Source organism: Oncorhynchus clarkii, chromosome 19 (assembly GCF_045791955.1).
Source record: "Oncorhynchus clarkii lewisi isolate Uvic-CL-2024 chromosome 19, UVic_Ocla_1.0, whole genome shotgun sequence".
Lineage (NCBI taxonomy): Eukaryota > Metazoa > Chordata > Actinopteri > Salmoniformes > Salmonidae > Oncorhynchus > Oncorhynchus clarkii.
Window position 1 is genome coordinate 39,365,283 of NC_092165.1, and position 21,300 is coordinate 39,386,582.

Here is a 21,300-nt window from a genome sequence, read left to right on the forward strand (position 1 = left end):
CTTCGTCCTCTCTCCTCTGTGACTCGGAAACAGATAAGCGGTCGAGGAGTGTCCATTTGTGAGTAGGCAAACAGAAGAGTGGAATCCCCTTCTCGATAGCCACCTTTCATTGAGGATAGTCAGGTGTATCCTACCAGAGTCCTTTGCGGAAGAGTTTCGATAGGTGAGAGAGGCAGGAGAGCATGTAGCAGTTGAGCAAACCAAATAAGAAAAAAGGCCATTGTGTCATTCCTCGAGCTGCCTGGTGAAATACAAACAGAGACCACCTCTGTTTGTCAGTGGTGGCTGGTGTCACTTTATAGTAATGGTTGGAAGAGAATTAATGGATTGGTCTCAAACACATTAAACACCTGATTGTCCATGTGTTTGATACCATTCCATTCATTATGAGCCATCCTCCCCTCACTACAAGTCTAAGTAATGTGCAGTTCTGGATATCAGATGAGTGTTTCCCAATGTGGGGGACAAATGATATAACCTAGGTGCTATCCTACTGTCAATCTGTTTTGTGACCCCTGCCCTCCCTCCCTTGGTTGCGTGATTGCATACTGCTGGTGAACTGTGGACTGCTGTGAGGCTGGCTAGTAGCAGGTGGCCTAGCTGGCTGCTAGTGCAGTTTGAGTGTGTAAGCACTGCAGGCAAGGTACAGCAAGTGTTCCAAAACATTCAGCAAGGTTGACCAAGTCCCACATGCTTCGCTTGCATCAACATGCCTCACTGCAGAGGAAAATATATTTTATCTTGGGCCAGTGGTTGCATGTTTTCACTGTTCCTGACAACCTTGGCAGCACAGATTGGAAACTTTGCTGAATGTCTTCAGTGCTTAGAAAAACACACCTCACCACGTCTACATAATCTACAGAACCAACAGGGCTGAGGTAATGCAGAGAAAGGACACAAAAGAAAGTCCCTTCAACATGGTAAAAACTAGAGCCATTTCAAAGTGAAACCACATAGACACTAAGTGACCAAAAATTACATCTCTTTATTGAAATTGTTAAAAATGGACTGGAAGGTCAATTTGATTGTTTTAATTAGCTCACTAGATTATTTTGATTAATTCACTCATACAGATCAGAGCCTCATAGAATGAACATCCTCATCATAGATTGAACCCAACCATTAAAATGGACATACATTTTTTTTAGGTTGTAAAGAATTTACCTACCATGTCAAAACTGCATAAAAATGGTCATTTCAAATAACATTTGATCAAACAAATAACTGAATCAAGAGATTTTCAGGTGGACACATACAAAGAAATCTCAGTTTCACAAACATTTCTAATATTAAATACAGTTCAATATAAATATTTATTTGGTCTATAAAAAGATGATTCTGTAAAACAAGCAATTTGACATGGACATTGGTTGTAGCCATGTCAAAAATCATCACAAACACCGCATCTGTAAGATTTGTTCATGCAAATATCTCATAGAATGCAGTTTGACACATTAAGAACTAAGGACCAAATGCTTCAAATTAAAATGAGAAGCAAAAGGGAAACAAGTAACAGTGAAAAACATGGATAACTGTTTCAAACATCTGCCGTTTGAACAAAGTACTAAAGTATTAATGACAATCAACCTAAATCTGCAGTTACAAGTGCAAAGGCAAACGCACAGTTTTTAATATAATTAAAATGGAATTGAAATAGGTTGAACCCAACAACACTTTTACATGTCTCTCACCACTTTCCAATTCAATGGCTACAAAAAAACATGAAAGGTTACAACTCCTTCCTGAAACACAGTAAAGGCACTAGGGTAGTAGGAACAGAGTTCTACTTAAGCCACAGTACAGCTACATTACTGAACCCTTTTCATTTGGTAGAAAAGTTTAAATGAAACGGTGATCACATCACCATTTGAATGGAAAGTCATTAGGAATATCTTGGAAAACGTCACATCTTTATGTTGAAACTAAATGCTTTGAAATAAGACATAGATAACACAACCCAACAATTAACCATATAATTTCTTACATTTATTTAAAATAGTTTCTGATTATTAAGATTCACTTCAGAATTCGGAGGCTTTCAGTATAGAAATAACTACTGTAATCAGCATCAGGAAGATGCCCCCCCCAATACACACGTAAATATTGGACTATAAATGATGCCTTCCTATAGGATACTTATGCTAAAAAAATATACATACTCTACTGCTGTTAAGATTACGAACATAAAGTTATCTTTTCTTATTGTTATTGCATTGTCGAGAAGGAACATACATGCAAGTAAGCATTTTGTTAGACAACGAATACCATGCGTATCCCGCACATACAACTAATAACACTTGAAACTTGAGTTATCTGCATCGATCTAATGAACTTATCGTTCCTCAATCTGCAGGGAGGCTTCCTGGCCAAGATAAAATGGTAGTGCTAAATTAACTGACTGTCTAGGTCCAACCACACTGTTTATTAGAGGATCAGAATGATGTGCTCTATTTTAGTCCAAGTTTATTATCATATCAGAGCCCTGTACTGTCTGTTCACAATAACCACAAAAATGACCTTCCTTCTCACTGAAATGGAAGGAGACAAGCACAAATAAAACACAAACTCTCACACGTAAGACAAGGCCACAACACAGCTGTCTCCTGAGCGCTTCCGGTCAACAGTGGCCAGTAAAAGACAGACAGACCAGCAAATGGACAGGGCAACAACAACAGTGCATTGTGGAAACAGTGCATTCCCAGCTAGCTCATAAAATTCTGAGAACCCATACGTTTCTTAGAGTTTGGTGAGAGCATGGTTGTCCTATGGTTATTTTGCATACAACCTTCCCACAACTTTCTGAGAATGGTGCTTCATAGTTGCTTGGCTTAGGAACATTCACATCACATTTAAATAAGTTGACAAAAAAAGTCATTATCTTGGTATTTCATTACTTTAACAGAACGTTTCCTAAGAGTTCAAACATGGTTACATTTAATTTGAATGTTTATAATGTTCTAGAAATGTTCCCTAACTGGTTTGACATTGGGAATGTTCTGAAATAGTTCAGAGAACATTAAGAAACAACGTTCTTCAGTGGGAATTTCAGCATTACCTTTTCTACAAGTTTCCTCATGGTTCTATTTAAAGTCACGTTCTCAAATTGTTCCGAGAACGTTAAGAAAACTTCACATAAAAACCACAAGAAAGAACGTTCTCTGAATGTTATTAAAAAAACATACATTCCGTTTTCAGCATCAACAAAACTGTCTCTATCCTCCACCTTGTTAAGTTTGTTCAGGTGTGTTGGTCGCACCCACTAATTGGCCACACCTGATCTTAATGCTTATTTCCTTTGAAATGGGGTCTGTTTGAATAGACTAAAATGAATAGCTTTATATACAAAATAAAAAGGCATTCTAGCTCCATCCTGGTGGCGCAGTGGACTAAGTCCATGGATAGAGATCAGAATTTTATAGGTTTGAATCTCACTAATGTGGTCAAAATAAAAAGTTATTTTGCATGATTAATGCTTCAGGATATTCCTTTCCATGTGTCCTATCCATGCTTGGAGTTTAAAAAAACCCACTACAAGCTAGCATTGTTAAGGAAGTTATTAAAAAAACTCAATAGCATATAATTTCTGTTCTCAGAGCGTTAATAAAACCTCCCGGGAAAACTTAAGGAACCAGAGTAAAATGTTTTCAGAACCTCCATGCAACCTAAAAATAAAAGTTCCCAGAACAGGCAAAACTTTCACTTCTGTTCTCAGAATGTTTTTTTTTTTTTTTACTTCCGTTTTAACAGTCAGGAAACACATAGCTTCGTTCCCAAAAACATACGTTCCCACCACTTACAAGGAACAAAATGTGCTAGCTGGGTTTCTATTAGGACAGTACTATAGACATATATCATATGTATTCCATAACCACACTAGGATGTACAGTATAGCTTTCTTATCAAGCCTCTGCCCCTGTGGGCCAAGATACAGTTCTGTTATGACAGTTGGTCCAGGAACAATATTGTTTTTCCAATAATAGATGTATCTACAGTATATCTATATCAGTGTGATCAGCACAGCAACGGGCTCCAGTCCTTTCAGTCTTTTCTCTGCTAGTGGGAAACTGCTGGCATTCTTCCGGTCAGCACTATTCTTTTGTTAAAAACAATCAAAAACAAATCAATTAGCCGGACAAATTAACAATACTATGATAGTATACCTATACTATATTATGTACCTCATTAAAGCAGTGAACGTCTTGGTCACTTCTGGAAAGAGATATAGTAAGAACACTGAGATAAGAGTAACTTTACACTCTTCAGTGCCTGTGGATCTAGTCCAGTCACTATGGACTTGGAACAAAAGAAGGATGCAAAGGAAGGTAGAGAGGGAGTACGGTTGGGGGGACATGACAAAGAGAGAATCTTCATTGTGCTAGTCAAAGAAACAAGGGGATGAAACATACAGTGAGAGAAAAGAGTTGCCAGTGTTCATTAAAGTACAACTGGAAGATACTGTCTAGCTTAGTTACTGTTGAGGGGCTTTCCATGTGAAATCCCTCTGTGAATGCAAGTAATGTTTCTGAACGAAAGACCTGCATTTAAGCAGAACTTAGCTCCTATACTTATTTACCCTTGGGGTTGGTGTTATCTCCTCTAATCCTCCCTTGGCCCCTCCAAACACGAGACCCGCAGGAAGTGATTCTGTGCAGTCAGGTGCATCCCGTCCTATAAAACAGGAAGTTCCTCACTGTGTGTCTGAGCCAAGTCCTCCTGACGCTCAAAACAATCCCACTTTTAACCCTCTGACTTATAGGGCTAATGTCCTGTCCTCTATATATCCCACAGTGACACCACTGCATCATGTGCCTAGCCCCAGTCATGGCTTTTCTCTCATCAGTACAGAGTAAAAATCTATTTATTCAAACCTCATCAGATCATCTTCAATAATAATAGATAAAAAGAGCCCTTTAGAAAAATAGATAAGAGGACACAACCAGGACGCAGACTGAAATTATCAGATTAGAATTGAATCCTCATTTTCTCCCAAGTACATAAAAGCAGGGAAAGTACTTTAAATAAATACTCAGGATAGACTATGTATATACAGTTGGGGAAGGGGTGACTAATAATAGAGAGAGAATTATTAGTCTAGTTGATCCATAACTTGCTCTGATGCCCAAAATCATTAGTGCGTTTCCTTTCAAATTGAGACCATAAAATGGGAAATTAAGATAAAACAGAGGTCAAATTCTGATTGACAAAAAAAAAATTGAAGTAAGATAAAGCGAATAGGATTTAGTAATCAGTGCTGACATCGTGTCAAATCTGTCTATAGGAGTTCCCCGATAAGAGGTTTCTGTCATTAGAACTGGCAGGGACAAAGGTTAGTGGTATAGGAGGTGGATGTACAGGATATGTAAGGTGTGAATTTCCCATGTTCCTATGGGCTTGGTTTTAGATGAGCAGGGGTGAGGACAGGGGACTGGGTGATCCACAGGGCTCTCTCATCAGGACAGCTGCAGGTAGGTGAAGAGCTGGGGCACCAGGAAGAGGGTGCTGAAGCCCACCATGCTGTACACAATGTACCTGTAGGGCAGCTCCACCTCCATGTGCTGCCGGGCCTTTCTTACGTCTCCACTGGGGATGCCAGAGATACGGCAGGCCAGAGGGATGGTGATGGCCTTCATGAGGGCCCTGATGGTCAGCAGCACCAGGACGCCCAGGCACATCCTCAGCATGGCTACGGCCAGCAGGGCGGCACTGAGAGCCGGGGGGGATAGGGGCAGCTGGTCCAGCGGGGGGTCGGGCATCAGGCCAAGGTAGTGGTTAAGGTGGGAGGCTAGGGCCACGCCAGCACCAGTGCCCAGGATTTGAGCGGTATCGCCCCGTGAGGTGCTCCAGGTGTCCAGGGTGAAGGAGAAGAGGCCCATGCCCAGGTGCAGGGAGATGATGATGAGGGGGGCGTAGCGGTATGTCAGGTTAAAGTTGTCAATCAGGTCCAGTGCTGGCCGGAATACCACCAGGATCAGGAGGCTGTACAGGAAGCCAGCAATGACATCCTAGAAAAAAACAACATGAACAACTTAGCAAAGTATACACTATACAGACAGCACTCCTTAATAAATGCATATAACCTTAACAATGCTTTAATCATGTGAGTAATGTATGACAGATTTTCAAGTCTTGCTTAACCTGAGTTTTTTTTATTTGAAAATGACACAATAGAGGAAGACATGGGGTTGTCACAGCAACAAAGTCAGAAGGTCTGCCTATCCGACCAATCAGTTGAGGGAGTGTGATGATGCCGGTTTGTGGGAAATGCCTCATTTTCTAAATGGCATATCTCGAGTACAGGTTTGAGGACAAAATAACAATATAAATACATACAGGAACAAGAATTGCAAACGTCATTAAAATGTATAACATTAAGAAATTACAAACGTTTTCGCAAAAGGGTAAATTGTCCTTTCTAGTAGCTAAATTTCTCTATTATCTAAAATGAGCTAGCTAGCTTCCATTCCAAGCACAGAGTAATTCTATTTGACAGAGCAACCTTCTTAGTTTCCCTACTAGTGTTTCATTCTAATAGTAATATCATATTCTTGACCTTCACTTTATATGATACACTTTTACAACATTAATTTCATTTTAATAATGTTGAAGTACTAATTAACAATCCTCAATAAAATTGAAGCAGGTGGGACCTTAAACGGGTGTCCCAACTCTGTGGGCACTAAAGATCCCAAGATCCCATTACACTGAATGTGTATATCAAACTGTATTCCTACCATGTGTGTATAAAAGTACCATATATGTGAAGTCTTTGAATAATGTATATGTAACAAAATATCTATAAAAAACTTTTATTTTAATTGAAGGGGGGTGGATGGGACCATAAAGTGGTGGTGTGACATGTTGTGCAGAAAAAAGACTGGCTAGGGAGAACAACCCACCAATCTGAAAACAATCAGTCCAGGGGTCATGAAGCAGGCTATTCTGTTTAACAGAATAACAGAATGCTCATGTGTGTGTTTTAGTGAAGTTGACGTTCCAGATCACTTTATCATTTAGTGTGCGATTCCATGGAGGCCACCGAACAAAGACTATGCACACAAACAGCCTAATGTGACTCATGTCCTATAAACCTTAAAGCTCATTCTCTACAGTGATTATTTTCCTGGGAAAGTATGGGGAACGTATCAGCGGGGTCCAACTACATATATGTGAGACAGTGCTATAATCTACGTTTGATTTTTCACTTGAACCATGGGGAAACACCTCTTATCTAGCTACGGTTCAGTAACCAGAGGCTTAAACTACGATAGAAGCTAGATCTACTCAGACTTCTATAAAGTTAGCCAGCTTCAGTTTGCTTCACATTCCAACTCAGGCTTCATCCATACTACGAAGGTGGATATTGATCATGCAGTTGCTGCCAACTCAAGCTGGCTTGTTCCTGCTCGTGCATGTCGCACATGGCCAAGCTATTAATAGAAACAATGCATAACCATCAATCCATGGTCAAGTTAGTGTCACAGTTTCATTTTTTCAGAAATCAACATGAAACAAAAGTTATCTTGCAAATTCAGCAGGCTATGATATGAAATAGGCTATTAGAAGTGCCGTCATTCATTTATTACGTATCGTTAATGCCGTCTTTGGTGTGCTTATCAATGCACAACCACCTTTCCCCCCCACTCCTATCGGTACAATTATTTTATAAAGTCATACAAAGGTTTTACTGTGAGTGAACTTTCGATTGTATCCTGTCATTACTGAAGGTGTAATGTGGTAGAAATAGTAATATTAAAATAACTAACACACACACACAAAAATGTATCAAAGATGGTGGATAAATTAAGATGTCACACTCAAGCAGTTTACTATTGGAAAAAAATAGGTCAGTTTTGGTCTGCTTAATGGGGTGGCTCTCCCATAGACACAAAAGCATTAGCAGCTGGGTCTGGTCTACGTACTTCATTGACTGTATTTGAACCAGAAAAAAAAAAGAGTGGGATGTCTTGCGTACGCTTCCGTCTGATTTAATCGTCTTCCAGAAATGAAGGGGATAACGCAATCTGTGCAAGAGGGAGGGGAATCTGATTTCATTTGCTCAGTTATTTCATTCAGTGTAAGTAGAGTTAGCAGTGAGTTAGCCTGCCGCAGAGCAGGTAAGTTCTGAAGGATTCGTTGCCATAGAAATTTACCTGGCTGAAAGGTGAGTAATTTTCGTATGACCAGTAATCCCAAATTGAACTCAGTTGACCCAGACAGTTTCTTAGAGCTTGGTGAGAGTGTGGTTGTCCTATGGTTATTTTGCATACAACAGTGCAGGATAATTTTTTGGCTTTGGAACATTCTCAGCACATTTAAGAAAATGAGATTCTGGGCATTTCATTACTTTAACAGAACGTACCCTAAAAGTTCAAATTAATTTCAATGTTGGTAATGTTCTAGGAACTGGTTTGCCATTGGGAATGTTCTCAAACAGTACAGAAACAATGTTCTTCTGTGGGAATTTCAGTACTTCCGCATAACGTTTCCTGCAGGTTCCTCATGGTTTTATTTAGTCATGTTCTCAAATTGTTCTGAGAACATTAAGAAAACGTTCCACAAGAAAACTTTACTAAATGTTCAGAGAACTTTTTAAGAATGTCATTTAAAAACATACATTCCGTTCTCAGCATCAACAAAATCCTCTCTCCTCCATTTTGTTAAGTGTGTTCAGGTGTTTTGGCCATGCCCAGTAAATGACCTCACCTGATCTTAATGAGGGCTTTCCTTTGAAATGTGGTCTGTTTGAATATACTAAAATGAACAGTTTGTATGTGTAAAAAAACATGCATGCTATCTCCATCTTGGTGGTGCAATCACCATCCTGGTGGCACAGTGGACTAATTTCAGAGATAGAGAACAGAAGACTATAGGTTTGAATCTCACTGATGCCGTGTCACAATAACAAAATATTGAAAGTTAAGGAAGTTGGCCTCCCAGGTGGCGCAGTGGTTAAGGGCGCTGTACTGCAGCGCCAGCTGTGCCACCAGAGACCCTGGGTTTGCGCCCAGGCTCTGTCGTAACCGGCTGCGACCGGGAGGTCCGTGGGGCGACGCACAATTGGCCTAGCATCGTCCGGGTTAGGGAGGGTTTGGCCGGTAGGGATATACTTGTCTCATCGCGCACCAGCGACTCCTGTGGCGGGCCGGGAGCAGTGCGTGCTAATCAAGGTTGCCAGGTGCACGGTGTTTCCTCCGACACATTGGTTCGGCTGGCTGCGCGGCTGGCTGTTAAGAAGCAGTGCGGCCTGGTTGGGTTGTGTATCGGAGGTCTCTCCCGAGCCTGTACGGGAGTTGTGGCGATGAGACAAGATTGTAGCTACTAAAACAATTGGATACCACGAATTTGGGGAGAAAAAGGGGTCAAATAAAAAAAAATACAAATAAATAAATAAACAAACAAAAAAGTTAAGGAAGTTATTAAAAAAACCTCAAAATAACAATTTCTGTTTTTAGAGCATTAATAAAACCTCCCAGGAAAACTTCAGGAACCAGAGTAAAACATTCTCAGAACCTCCCTACAACCTAAAAATAAAAGTTCCATTCTCAGAACGTTTAAACAACTTTCAGTTTTACCGGTTAAGTTCCCAGAACCAATTGGAAATCAAAAACGTACGTTCCCACAACTTCCAAGGAACCAAATGTGTTAGCTGGGGACCAAAGCTACCTCACTAACTCCTCATACAGTACCCGATTCATAGTACAGGGCTCAGGACAGTTAACTATTTACACTCCACCCACTGGGCAAAAACTGGTTGAATCAACATTGTTTCCACGTAATTTCTACAAAAGATTTGTATGTGATGATATTGACTCAACGTGGAAAACTGATTGGATTTGTAAAAAGTCATCAACGTAAGGATTTTTCGTCTTTTCACACCACTTCCAACCTAAATCCAATGACATGGCGACATTTTTGTTGTTGATTTCACATTTAGCTGACAACTCAACCAAAATGAAATCAAAAATAGATAGTAGTTGAAATGTTGAAATAGTTGAAATGTCGTCTGTGCCCAGTGGGCATAGATCATCCTACCTCTACCCCGCTCTTCATGCTGTCAGTCATTAACCCACCCTGGCCTACACGTGTCTACCACAGCCATGTCAAAGTCATTCCACATTCACGTGTTGGCACTTGGCAGCCTCTGTGTGACCTCGTGGTAAAATCACTGCAAGGCCACATGTTACAATCAAAGGGACTTTCAGAGCTCCAGAGGCGAGATAGGCCAGAGGCACACAGTAAAATAGCTCTAAGAAGCACTTTCAGACAAGCTTCTATTTCCACTACTGACAGGGTTTCTGTTAGGAAAATGTGGCGCTGGACAACATGAATGGGAAGATTTTAATTTACCGCCATTTGAGAAATTTACCAGACCCATATGCATTGGCTGCAAAACCCAGTAGGGTCCACCCACAGTGCCCAGAATTATAAATCACATTTAGATAATGGTAATGCATCTTAACATCTAATGCATCTTAATAAGCTTTTTGAAAAATCTTTCCAACAATCTACTCTTCCATAATCACCAATCCTCGGTGTGAAAGAGCAATGGAAGCTATAGGCCTACTGCTGCATTGGCCTGTGGCCTATGAGTTCCATGTGCTCATTTCTTCAGCCGCCAATCATTAATTACCGTGTATCAATGTGTCCATATGGCAGATACTGGTGATCTCTCATTAGTTTACTTTTAGGTTATTATCATTTTCATTCAGATTTTTAGAGTAACCAGTTGACAATGATTTTGAGAAACGAAAGCGTTATTAATGAAGTTAAATTGTTCCACGAAAATGCGCATATGAAAATCATAACTGGCATGCAGAACATACTAATAGGTAGGATACATGGTTTGTTTCCCCAAACTTTAAACTCAAGTGCCGCCTATGAAGTCTTTCATTGTCGGATTTTGCCTATAGGTTACTTTGAAGTGAGGTAAGACATGCCTCCTAACATGAAATAGAACATTCAGGTTTCAAACCATTAAGGAGCCTAAAAATGTATACTGCCTCCAGCCTACATTGTAAAGGAGTGGGTGATGTGCTAATAGCCTGTTGCCTACACTTGAATGGGAGACTTCAATTACAGTTGAGAAGTTAAAGTTGAGAAGGGGAAAAAATAGCTCTTTTTAATTGTGCACCAACTGTTTTTAACACACTATTACATTTAGAAGTGTTGTGCAATTAATGGTCTTATAAAAGCACATGTTTTACTCCAGCAGCAACCAGTTGAGGAGATGCAGGAGAATTCCAGCTCAAAATAGTCTCTGTATGTGTGATAGTTGTGTTGGATAAATAAGAAACAGGATGACTAACGAAAATACACACAGACCAATTTAATTCCACAAATTGCAAATTAACCTATAGTCCGATAAACATGACGGTGAAATTGATTCCCATTAATGAATAAAAAGCATTATTTTGGAATGGGATTTTTTTTCTCCAGGTCATTTTGGCCGGCAACAGTTTTATTTCTCTGCTTTTCTTTTGTTCGTTTTTTGGCCCGGCAAACTGAAAACCTGTTACAGCCTCTCACAGTAACCTATGTACCCATAATAAGTATCAATACTTGTCCATATAAGTTCAATATTTAATTTCAAATGCAGGGACTTAAAAAATAAAATCACAATATCCTTCAATGTCAATGTCAATGAAGGCTTTACCAGGCATGCCTCAGTACCAGGCTAGGAGAAAATGGTCTCTGGTCCAAAGTTTGACTGTTAACTGTGAAGTCAACAAAAAGAAAAGTAGCAGGAAATATTCCGTAGATTGGGTCACTAGTTTATATCCTTATCAATGCCCTTGTAATGTTATCACCTTCTGTCTTTTAATCATTAAGAATTAGTCTCTCATTGTGAATGCTATCACTAGTCTGTCCCAACCGTTGTCTCCATTGGTCCAACTAGGCTAAACTCAGACACCCTGAAAATGTAGCTTGTGCTGACACTACACTAGCATTAATCTAGTGCTACTCAGTGCTCTCTCTAACCCCAGCCAAACCAGCACTCATAAAGCCTATAGAGAGAAATACCATGAACTGTGGCATACAACCCACAGAATCATTTATGACATAGGTCCTACATTGCCTACCATTACAGAAAGCCTGGGGAGGAGGATAGAGAATAGACAACTCTTGGTCTCTTGTATTACCTCTTAGATCCTAAATGACTTAATAGGATCAGTTATCAAGCCTCATTAGTTCCAATGACCGTATATTCCCAGCTTAATGAGAGACAGGCCTGGAGGACCAACCTTTGTTAGCCTCTCAGATGGTGGAGAAGATAGTGCTGGCATATCTACGGTAATTCCTTTAGCTACATTTCAAACCATTCCACTGTAGGAAAAGAGGGGGAAGCGTATTCATTGAGCAAGAAAATATTTTAAGTTGATACAGAACACATTAAGCAGTGAAGCCTGGCAGTGATCAGAGACCCCAAATGGATGTTCTACACTCCAGCAGACCCCAGAAAACAGTTTCTGATATAATGTCCCCCAGACAACATTTAGCCCCATTAACAGCGTTAGCTCTGCCATTAAAGGCTTATATGAGCTGGAAACAAGCCCCCCCATGTCCTGTACAGAGAGACACAGATCAACAGTGTACATGAGGGGGTCAGTGAAGCTATAGAGAAGGAGGAGAAAGGCTACACAGGGTTACTGCCTGGGGCTGGGTAACTACTAACTCCCTTGCCTGTGCCTAGTTGACTGCACTGCATCAGTCAACTCCCTGAGACATGATACAGGCATCACCAAAGCAACAGTTGCCCGTGCGACCGGCAGTCAAACGCAACATTGCAGCCAACCAGGTCAATGACATCATACCAGTAAGCGACAACAACATCACCCCTTGGGACTTAATTGGAGCTGTGGAAACAAACGCACACGTTCTGAAAAACACAGACACTGTCACACTCAAACAGCCAGTGAGTCAAACATGCACAGTTCTGTCTCTCTGGTGCTTAGATGTAGAAATGGAGGCCAACAGGCAGGTCCATATTAGGACAGACAGCATGCCTCATCGCTACTAGTCTCACTCTCCAGATGGGCCTACTGCCTGCCTGCCACATCTGAGCTGTGTGTTCTATTACATAAGAGAAAAAAACATTTTGGGATAAAAAGGTTGGAGAAAATACTAAAAATGGCCTTTACTTTCTTCTTCAAAGAAAGTTTCAGGATTCAGGACTCATACCTTGATGACAGCATTGCTGCTTATAGGACAGCTGGGTCTGCACTGTAGACCTTAAGGCACTACACAAAGGCAAATATAAATCTGTAATGTTCTCATTTCCCTAAAGCCCAGTGGCAGACAGACAAAACAAGTCTGCCAGGATGCCCATGGAGTTGTGTGGTAGACGACACAGAGTGGAGTAGTGTTTATAAACTGTGCCTGAATGCATCCCATAGTAAGCCACTGTTTCAATCCAATGCATTTATTTTAGTATCTTTCTGGTGCTGGGACTAGTTATTTATCCACTGGTTCCTGTTATGGGAGCTTGGTGATAGTCCCTATGATCATAGAGGAGTAACCTAGAATTTGTTAAATTACCAACAACAACCTCTCTCATGTTGTCCCAACTTCTAGCTGGAAGTAGTTGAGGGCCACCAGCACCAGCCTTTGTGGGTATGTGGTATAGAGAGACCACCTCCATAGACCAACATGTTGCCTGCCATGTGGGGGTCAGAACCCCTCTTCCGGCTTACCAGACCACCAGCTTTGTATCTGATAAGCCCTCTCTTCCCTAAAATGCCTATAATCATTTGATCTACTGCAGAATTACTATGCTCTCCCTTCCCAAAGAAATCATCATTTTTTGCAGTGTTTTAACTGTCCAATACAGACCTCTACTGAGGTGTCTATAACCTACAGGCAGTCCGGGAGAAGACACTAGAGTAGAGCCAGCGCCTGACAAAGCTCAGGACAAGGTGACATTACGGTTTAGATACTGTTTCACATAGGTTAGGTATCAAATTCAAGTGCTTTCAAGACATGCCAGCAGTGAACAGTCCTGAATCAACTAGCTGAGTGGTTGACAGTAGAGGTCGACCGATTCTGATTTTTCAACGCCGATACCGATTATTGGAGGACCAAAAAAAGCCGATACCGATTAAAATCGGACCATTTTTAATATAGATATTTGTAATAATGACAATTACAACAATACTGAATAAACACTTATTGTAACTTAATACAATACATAAATAAAATTTATTTTGTCTGAATTAAATAATGAAACATGTTAAATTTGATTTAAATATTAAATATTGACTATTGGATGTTCTTATAGGCACTTTAGTATTGCCAGTCTAATCTCGGGAGTTGATAGGCTTGAAGTCATAAACAACGCTGTGCTTCAAGCATTGCTAAGAGCTGCTGGCAAACGCAGTAAAGTGCTGTTTGAATGAATGTATACAAGCATGCTGCTGCCTACCATCGCTCAGTCAGACTGCTCTATCAAATATCAAACCATAGACTTAATCATAATATAATAAACACAGAAATACAAGCCTTTGGTCATTAATATGGTCAAACTATAATTTTGAAAACAAAACGTTTATTCTTTCAGTGAAATACGGAACCGTTACCTATTTTATCGAACGGGTCACAACCTTAAGTCTAAATATTTCTGTTACATTGCACAACCTTAAATGTTATGTCAAAATGATGTACAATTCTGGCAAATGAGTTCACAGTTCGCAACGAGCCAGGCGGCCCAAACTGCTTGCACTGAACGCAAGAGAAGTGACAATTTCCCTAGTTAATATCGCCTGCTAACATGAATTTATTTTAACTAAATATGTAGGTTTAAAAATATATACTTCTGTGTAACGATTTTAAAAAAGGCATTGATGTTTGTGGTTAGGTACAGTCGTGCAACGATTGTGCTTTTTTTCACGAATGCCCTTTTGTGAAATCATCACCCGTTTGGCGAAGTTGAAGTAGGCTGTGATTCAATGATAAATGAACAGGCACCGCATTGATTATATGCAACGCAGGTTAAGCTAGTTAACCTAGTAATATCATCAACCATGTGTAGTTAACTAGTGATTATGTGAAGATTGATTGTTTTTTAATAAGATAAGTTTAATGCTAACTAGCAACTTACAGCCACAAGGTCCTTTCGACACTGCACTCGTGTAACAGGTGGTCAGCCTGCTGCGCAGTTTCCTCGTGGATTGCAATGTAATCGGCATCCAAAAGGCCGATTACCGATTGTTATGAAAACTTGAAATCGGCCATGCCGATTAAAATCGGTCGACCTCTAGTTGACAGCCTGGTTGATATTAGTGTACAGTGCCTTGCGAATGTATTCGGCCCCCTTGAACTTTGCGACCTTTTGCCACATTTCAGGCTTCAAACATAAAAGATATAAAACTGTATTTTTTTGTGAAGAATCAACAACAAGTGGGACACAATCATGAAGTGGAACAACATTTATTGGATATTTCAAACTTTTTTAACAAATCCAAAACTGAAAAATTGGGCGTGCAAAATTATTCAGCCCCCTTAAGTTAATACTTTGTAGCGCCACCTTTTGCTTCGATTACAGCTGTAAGTCGCTTGGGGTATGTCTCTATCAGTTTTGCACATCGAGAGACTGACATTTTTTTCCCATTCCTCCTTGCAAAACAGCTCGAGCTCAGTGAGGTTGGATGGAGAGCATTTGTGAACAGCAGATTTCAGTTCTTTCCACAGATTCTCGATTGGATTCAGGTCTGGACTTTGACTTGGCCATTCTAACACCTGGATATGTTTATTTTTGAACCATTCCATTGTAGATTTTGCTTTATGTTTTGGATCATTGTCTTGTTGGAAGACAAATCTCCGTCCCAGTCTCAGGTCTTTTGCAGACTCCATCAGGTTTTCTTCCAGAATGGTCCTGTATTTGGCTCCATCCATCTTTCCATCAATTTTAACCATCTTCCCTGTCCCTGCTGAAGAAAAGCAGGCCCAAACCATGATGCTGCCACCACCATGTTTGACAGTGGGGATGGTGTGTTCAGGGTGATGAGCTGTGTTGCTTTTACGCCAAACATAACGTTTTGCATTGTTGCCAAAAAGTTCAATTTTGGTTTCATCTGACCAGAACACCTTCTTCCACATGTTTGGTGTGTCTCCCAGGTGGCTTGTGGCAAACTTTAAACGACACTTTTTATGGATATCTTTAAGAAATGGCTTTCTTCTTGCCACTCTTCCATAAAGGCCAGATTTGTGCAATATACGACTGATTGTTGTCCTATGGACAGAGTCTCCCACCTCAGCTGTAGATCTCTGCAGTTCATCCAGAGTGATCACGGGCCTCTTGGCTGCATCTCTGATCAGTCTTCTCCTTGTATGAGCTGAAAGTTTAGAGGGACGGCCAGGTCTTGGTAGATTTGCAGTGGTCTGATACTCCTTCCATTTCAATATTATCGCTTGCACAGTGCTCCTTGGGATGTTTAAAGCTTGGGAAATCTTTTTGTATCCAAATCCGGCTTTAAACTTCTTCACAACAGTATCTCGGACCTGCCTGGTGTGTTCCTTGTTCTTCATGATGCTCTCTGCGCTTTTAATGGACCTCTTAGACTATCACAGTGCAGGTGCATTTATACGGAGACTTGATTACACACAGGTGGATTGTATTTATCATCATTAGTAATTTAGGTCAACATTGGATCATTCAGAGATCCTCACTGAACTTCTGGAGAGAGTTTGCTGCACTGAAAGTAAAGGGGCTGAATAATTTTGCACGCCCAATTTTTCAGTTTTTGATTTGTTAAAAAAGTTTGAAATATCCAATAAATGTCGTTCCACTTCATGATTGTGTCCCACTTGTTGTTGATTCTTCACAAAAAAATACAGTTTTTTATCTTTATGTTTGAAGCCTGAAATGTGGCAAAAGGTCGCAAAGTTCAAGGGGGCCGAATACTTTCGCAAGGCACTGTAAATGGCAGGTACCACCACAAATATGTGAAGTAAGGTAGACTTACCAGGATGGAGTGCATACCCATGTAGATGCGGCTTATGCAGACCAGCACACACCAGCACATTGCCAGAGTGAACCCAAACATGAAGGGGTACTGTAGAGAGAGAGTAAGAGAGGGATGAGGAAGGAGAAAGAGTAGATGAAATTATACTTCAATAGAATACGTCAACCCCTGATCTATAGCAGGGGTGTCAAACGCATGGTTTTTGTTTTTCCCTTTGAATTAAAACCTAGACAACCAAGTGAGGGGAGTTCCTTACTAATCAGTGAGTAAGTAAGTACAAGGGAGAAACAAAAACCCATTCACTCAGCCCTCTGTGGAATGAGTTTGAAACGTGATATATAGGCATATATACACTTCTCAGCAATGCTCATTGAAATTGATTTGACAGACCTTTGGGATAGTACTCAAAAGAAGGGGGGCTAAACACACATCGTTCAGTCACACGAGGATTATGCATTTTTTCTACACAGCCTGCCACTTGAGTTATTTTCTTATCAGATGGAGTGCACTTGGTCCATAAAAAGAGAGAGATAAAGGGCGAAGAATGCTGAGGTTTGCACAGAATCCCTGTAACCTCCCCCGGTTGTCCTTACTCCCACTCATCTGGGACAGAAACCTTGAGGGGAAATCAAGATGACTTAATTAACCAGAGTGGAGCCTAAACTTGCCGCAACACACACATCATCATACTGGATTCACAGCACACTACTGGTTCCTCTGCAGAACTGAACACGCATTAGGTTGGAGATATCAGTGTCAAATGAAAAGTAATTAGTCCATCCAGTGAACAATGCCTCTCTGAAGGCTTTACACACAAGAGACTGAGAAACACTAGGGGAACAGAGAGCGAAAGAGGGAGAGAAAAAGCTAATTTGTGTGTGTAGTAGACACAAAGCCAGGCCACACACATAGCCTGCTGCCCTACAGCCTGCCCTCCTAAACTGTCCTGAGGTCAGTGTGTCTGTGGGAGCAGAGAGCAGGGGGTTGGTGAAATCACAAGCCTTGTGGTGGAAGACTGTCCAAACAGCCCTGTCAACACATGAACTGTCTGTTGACGGGCCCCACAGGGCCACATCCATGTTAACATGCTCGTTTGGTTTGGAAGCCCACTGACAGACCTCTTATGCTCTGGTGTGTGGTCATACTGTAGCTAAGTCATGCAAACATTTATGGAGGTGGTGTGTGTACAGCACTATGCTGTGTGCAGCTTGTGGTTCACTGGCCGCTTGTTATTGAGAAGGATCTCTGCTGGGCTTGTAGCTCTGTGATCACTTGGTGGTGGTGGATCCCTACATTACTCAGTTGAGATGCTGACAGAGACGGGACTGGATTGTCAGTGCAAAGTCTACAGCAGCTTTCTGTGTTATATCAACACAGCCAAAATAAAAGGTCACATCTGTAAACATGGTTTGAATGGTTGCCCTCCCGACCAGGCCTGTAGCAGCTTATTGCCAGGGAATGTTTTTCTCCATGTATTAGATCTGTCCCACAGAGGACCTTGGTTGCCTCTCCCTCTGGCTGTCCTCTTACTGCCAGCGTCTTCATACAGAGAGACATCTGGCTCTAATTACTCGTGCAGGGCCGGAAAGACTGTGTTGGGAGGGGGTCTGCAGCACATCCCAAATACTTGAACTGCTCAGGCAAGTCAGAGGCAGGCATTCCGCATGAAGACTACAGCATGCCAGAGCAAGTCAGAGAGAGAACTGTAAGGACGATACAAAAACAGCCTAATGAAAGAGCATGATAGGCCTATCATGTTGAGAGGACTGTCTTTTTGAGTCAAATCTGAAACAACACAATGGCTGGGCCCGTGGCGTAACTCTAGTGCTGAGGCAAAAGATGTGAATGGCTTATCTGATGACCTGCAGGAGGCTTGGTTCCTCTCTTATCTCCAGGCAAACATATAGTGAGCAGTGCACATACATCAATCCCTCATGGTATGATTCAAACAGCATCATTGTCGCCTCTGAAATGATTCTCCAGCAGAGCTCTTTAGAACTCGGCTGCCAGAAGGAGTAGGTCAAACTCGGCAACTCTTTTCCCAACATTGCTGTAAGTAAGAGTTCTCTATCAGCTAACCTGGTAAATTAAAAGTTAATGAGTAATAATAAGAGTAGGGACCATATGGCCAGGTGTATATGTAGACCTTACAGACTATTATGTCAACATTTGCATAATGTACGAGGAAACGGGTTATGTATAGGAGGGATGTAGCCTACAGGCAGCGTAGGGGAAGAATGCAGTGTACTGTCAAGGTAATGACAGTGGAGCCATGAAGCACTCCTTTCTTTCCTTTGGCTCTTTCATGCTTCATGATGATTTGGTATGAGACAATGAGTAATAAGGCCAGGGGCTAACAAAAGACTATAAAAATGAGCACTGACTGTGGGAGTAATGCAATATCTTCTGCAACTGCACACTGAAAGGAATCATGTCTGAGACACTGTAGAACTCTCTGATATAATTGTATAATTAACCCGTTGTCTAGCTAGGCTGCTTGGGGGAGATTGAAGTTCAATGTTTTGTCCCCCCAAAAAATTACACTTCACAAGTGACCGTAACATCAATAAATAAATCCATAGAACAAGGGCTTCATATTTGCATGACTGTCAGCTGAAGCAGCCTTGAGGACATTTGACCCTTACAACTGTAACAAGTTGATGACGCCACTTACAGTGGGGTTACTAAGAGGAACTTGATGTTGAAACTTGATGTTTTCCTCAATAGCTGCCAGTTCCATGAAAACACTGCCAAGTGGGGAAGCAATTTGATCAAACTGTGCATTGATACTTCCTCCTAACTGAAAACAACACAGAACAACTTTACCTCCCAACGGCCATAGGTCAGCAGTAACAGTGAGAAGGGAATGGCCGTGCCTGACATGGCGTGTGTAGAGGGCATACTGTACTCAGAGTTGTAGAACATCTCCACCTTGACCACGGGCGGTGAGGCTGGCCTGGACGACCGAATGACATCCTTAGTGCTCTGGCCAAGGTACATGACCCAAACCCAGATGGCGATCAGACGCCGGCTTACATAAGCATCCACGTTCCATATGATGAACGGGAAGAAGGTGATGTAAAACAGCTCGTTGCCCAGCTCAGTTCCTAAGGTAAACAGGTAGTACAAAAACTTGTTCTCGATTAAAAACTCCTGGCCCACATCGCCTGTCAGGGAATTTTTGCGCAGCGGCTTGACAGTAGTCTTAGGACCGGGGTCCTCACTAAGCCGTTCATCAGGTGTCGCAGAGGTGCATTCCACCCTGGACCCGTTGACGCCACTTGAGCCGTTTTCTTTGAGGTCCCGTACCCCGACATCACTGGATCTTGCGAGGCGGCAACCGCTCCCGATGTGCCCGGCCGTTTTCCCCGCAGGAGTTACCACTGACCCGTTCTGAGAAGCATTGGCTACTCCTTCCTGTTTCAAACTGTTCCCCGGCGAGGTGACTTTTCTCTGCCGGAGACTCTTGGTCTTCTCCCCTTCTCCTCCGTTGACAGTACATTTCTCATTTTCACCCTGGAGATCGCTAATGCTGTTGTTGTGCAAGCGAGCTCGCTCCACTTCTTTAGTCTCTGCTGGGTTCCTTGAAAAAGTCCCGCTCACACCGCAAATCTGCTGAAACCGTGCTACATGAATCGGGTCTTGGAGATAATTACAGAGTTGTCCAATTTGCGTTATAATATTGTGTGCCATGTTGATTCAATATAGAGCACTGTGTATTTACTATAAATTAACCGTTCCTAGCTAGCTAACGTTAGCCATATATCAAGCTTTCAAGCAGCAGCTCGTGCATCATGAGTTATTACTCATTCCATATAGCTTATTCCCATAAAATAAACACGTGTATCACGTTTTCCTGTCGAAGGAAGCAACAAGGCCGGTTAAAAGATCAGGTGATACTTTACAATGCTCGGCAAACACGTTTTAGATGACAGAGTCTTTTTCTCGTAGCTAGTCGTCCTGGAACCTCCGCTATCTCAAGTAGTATCCGGTTAATGATAGATCTATGAAGTGCTCGCGAACGCGCACGCATGGGTGACGTACTCACGATTTCAACGGGACTGTGCTTGTATTCAGATTAGTGCTTATCGATTCCATTGGATGTCCCTACTCTAAACCCTAACACGAATCCCTACCCATAACGCGTACGTAACCATAACCCATACAGTAACCATTTAAAACGTAAACTTCAATGCGGTAGGGACCGTCCCTAAGGGACGTCCCTAAGATTGTGAATTCCAAGGACTCTTGTATTCGCGATTTCGCGGTGCTGTGGACGCGCTTCACAATTTAAATAGGGCAAATCATGGGTATTGATTGACCCAAACTTTTATCTAATCGT

The 21,300-nt window shown here is 41.6% G+C and overlaps 1 protein-coding gene across 1 annotated transcript; it reads right to left on the reverse strand.

The window, feature by feature from the left end:
* Window positions 1-965: 965 nt before the first annotated feature.
* Window positions 966-20,958, reverse strand: LOC139375164 (sphingosine-1-phosphate phosphatase 1-like). The gene is made up of 3 exons (XM_071116709.1): window positions 19,785-20,958; window positions 16,959-17,048; window positions 966-6,002 (listed from the first exon to the last, which is right to left on the reverse strand). The coding sequence occupies exons 1-3, from the start codon at window positions 20,649-20,651 to the stop codon at window positions 5,451-5,453; spliced, it is 1,509 nt and encodes a 502-aa protein (XP_070972810.1). The 5' UTR covers window positions 20,652-20,958; the 3' UTR covers window positions 966-5,450.
* Between the last annotated feature and the right edge of the window lie 342 nt (window positions 20,959-21,300).

Coding starts and splice junctions, on each gene's coding strand:
- LOC139375164 (XM_071116709.1), bottom strand. CDS start 20,651: ATGGCACACAATATTATAACGCAAATTGGACAACTCTGTAATTATCTC. Junction 17,049..19,784: donor TGACCTATGGCCGTTGGGAG/GTAAAGTTGTTC, acceptor CTCTCTCTACAG/TACCCCTTCATGTTTGGGTT. Junction 6,003..16,958: donor TGGGTATGCACTCCATCCTG/GTAAGTCTACCT, acceptor GTTTTTTTCTAG/GATGTCATTGCTGGCTTCCT.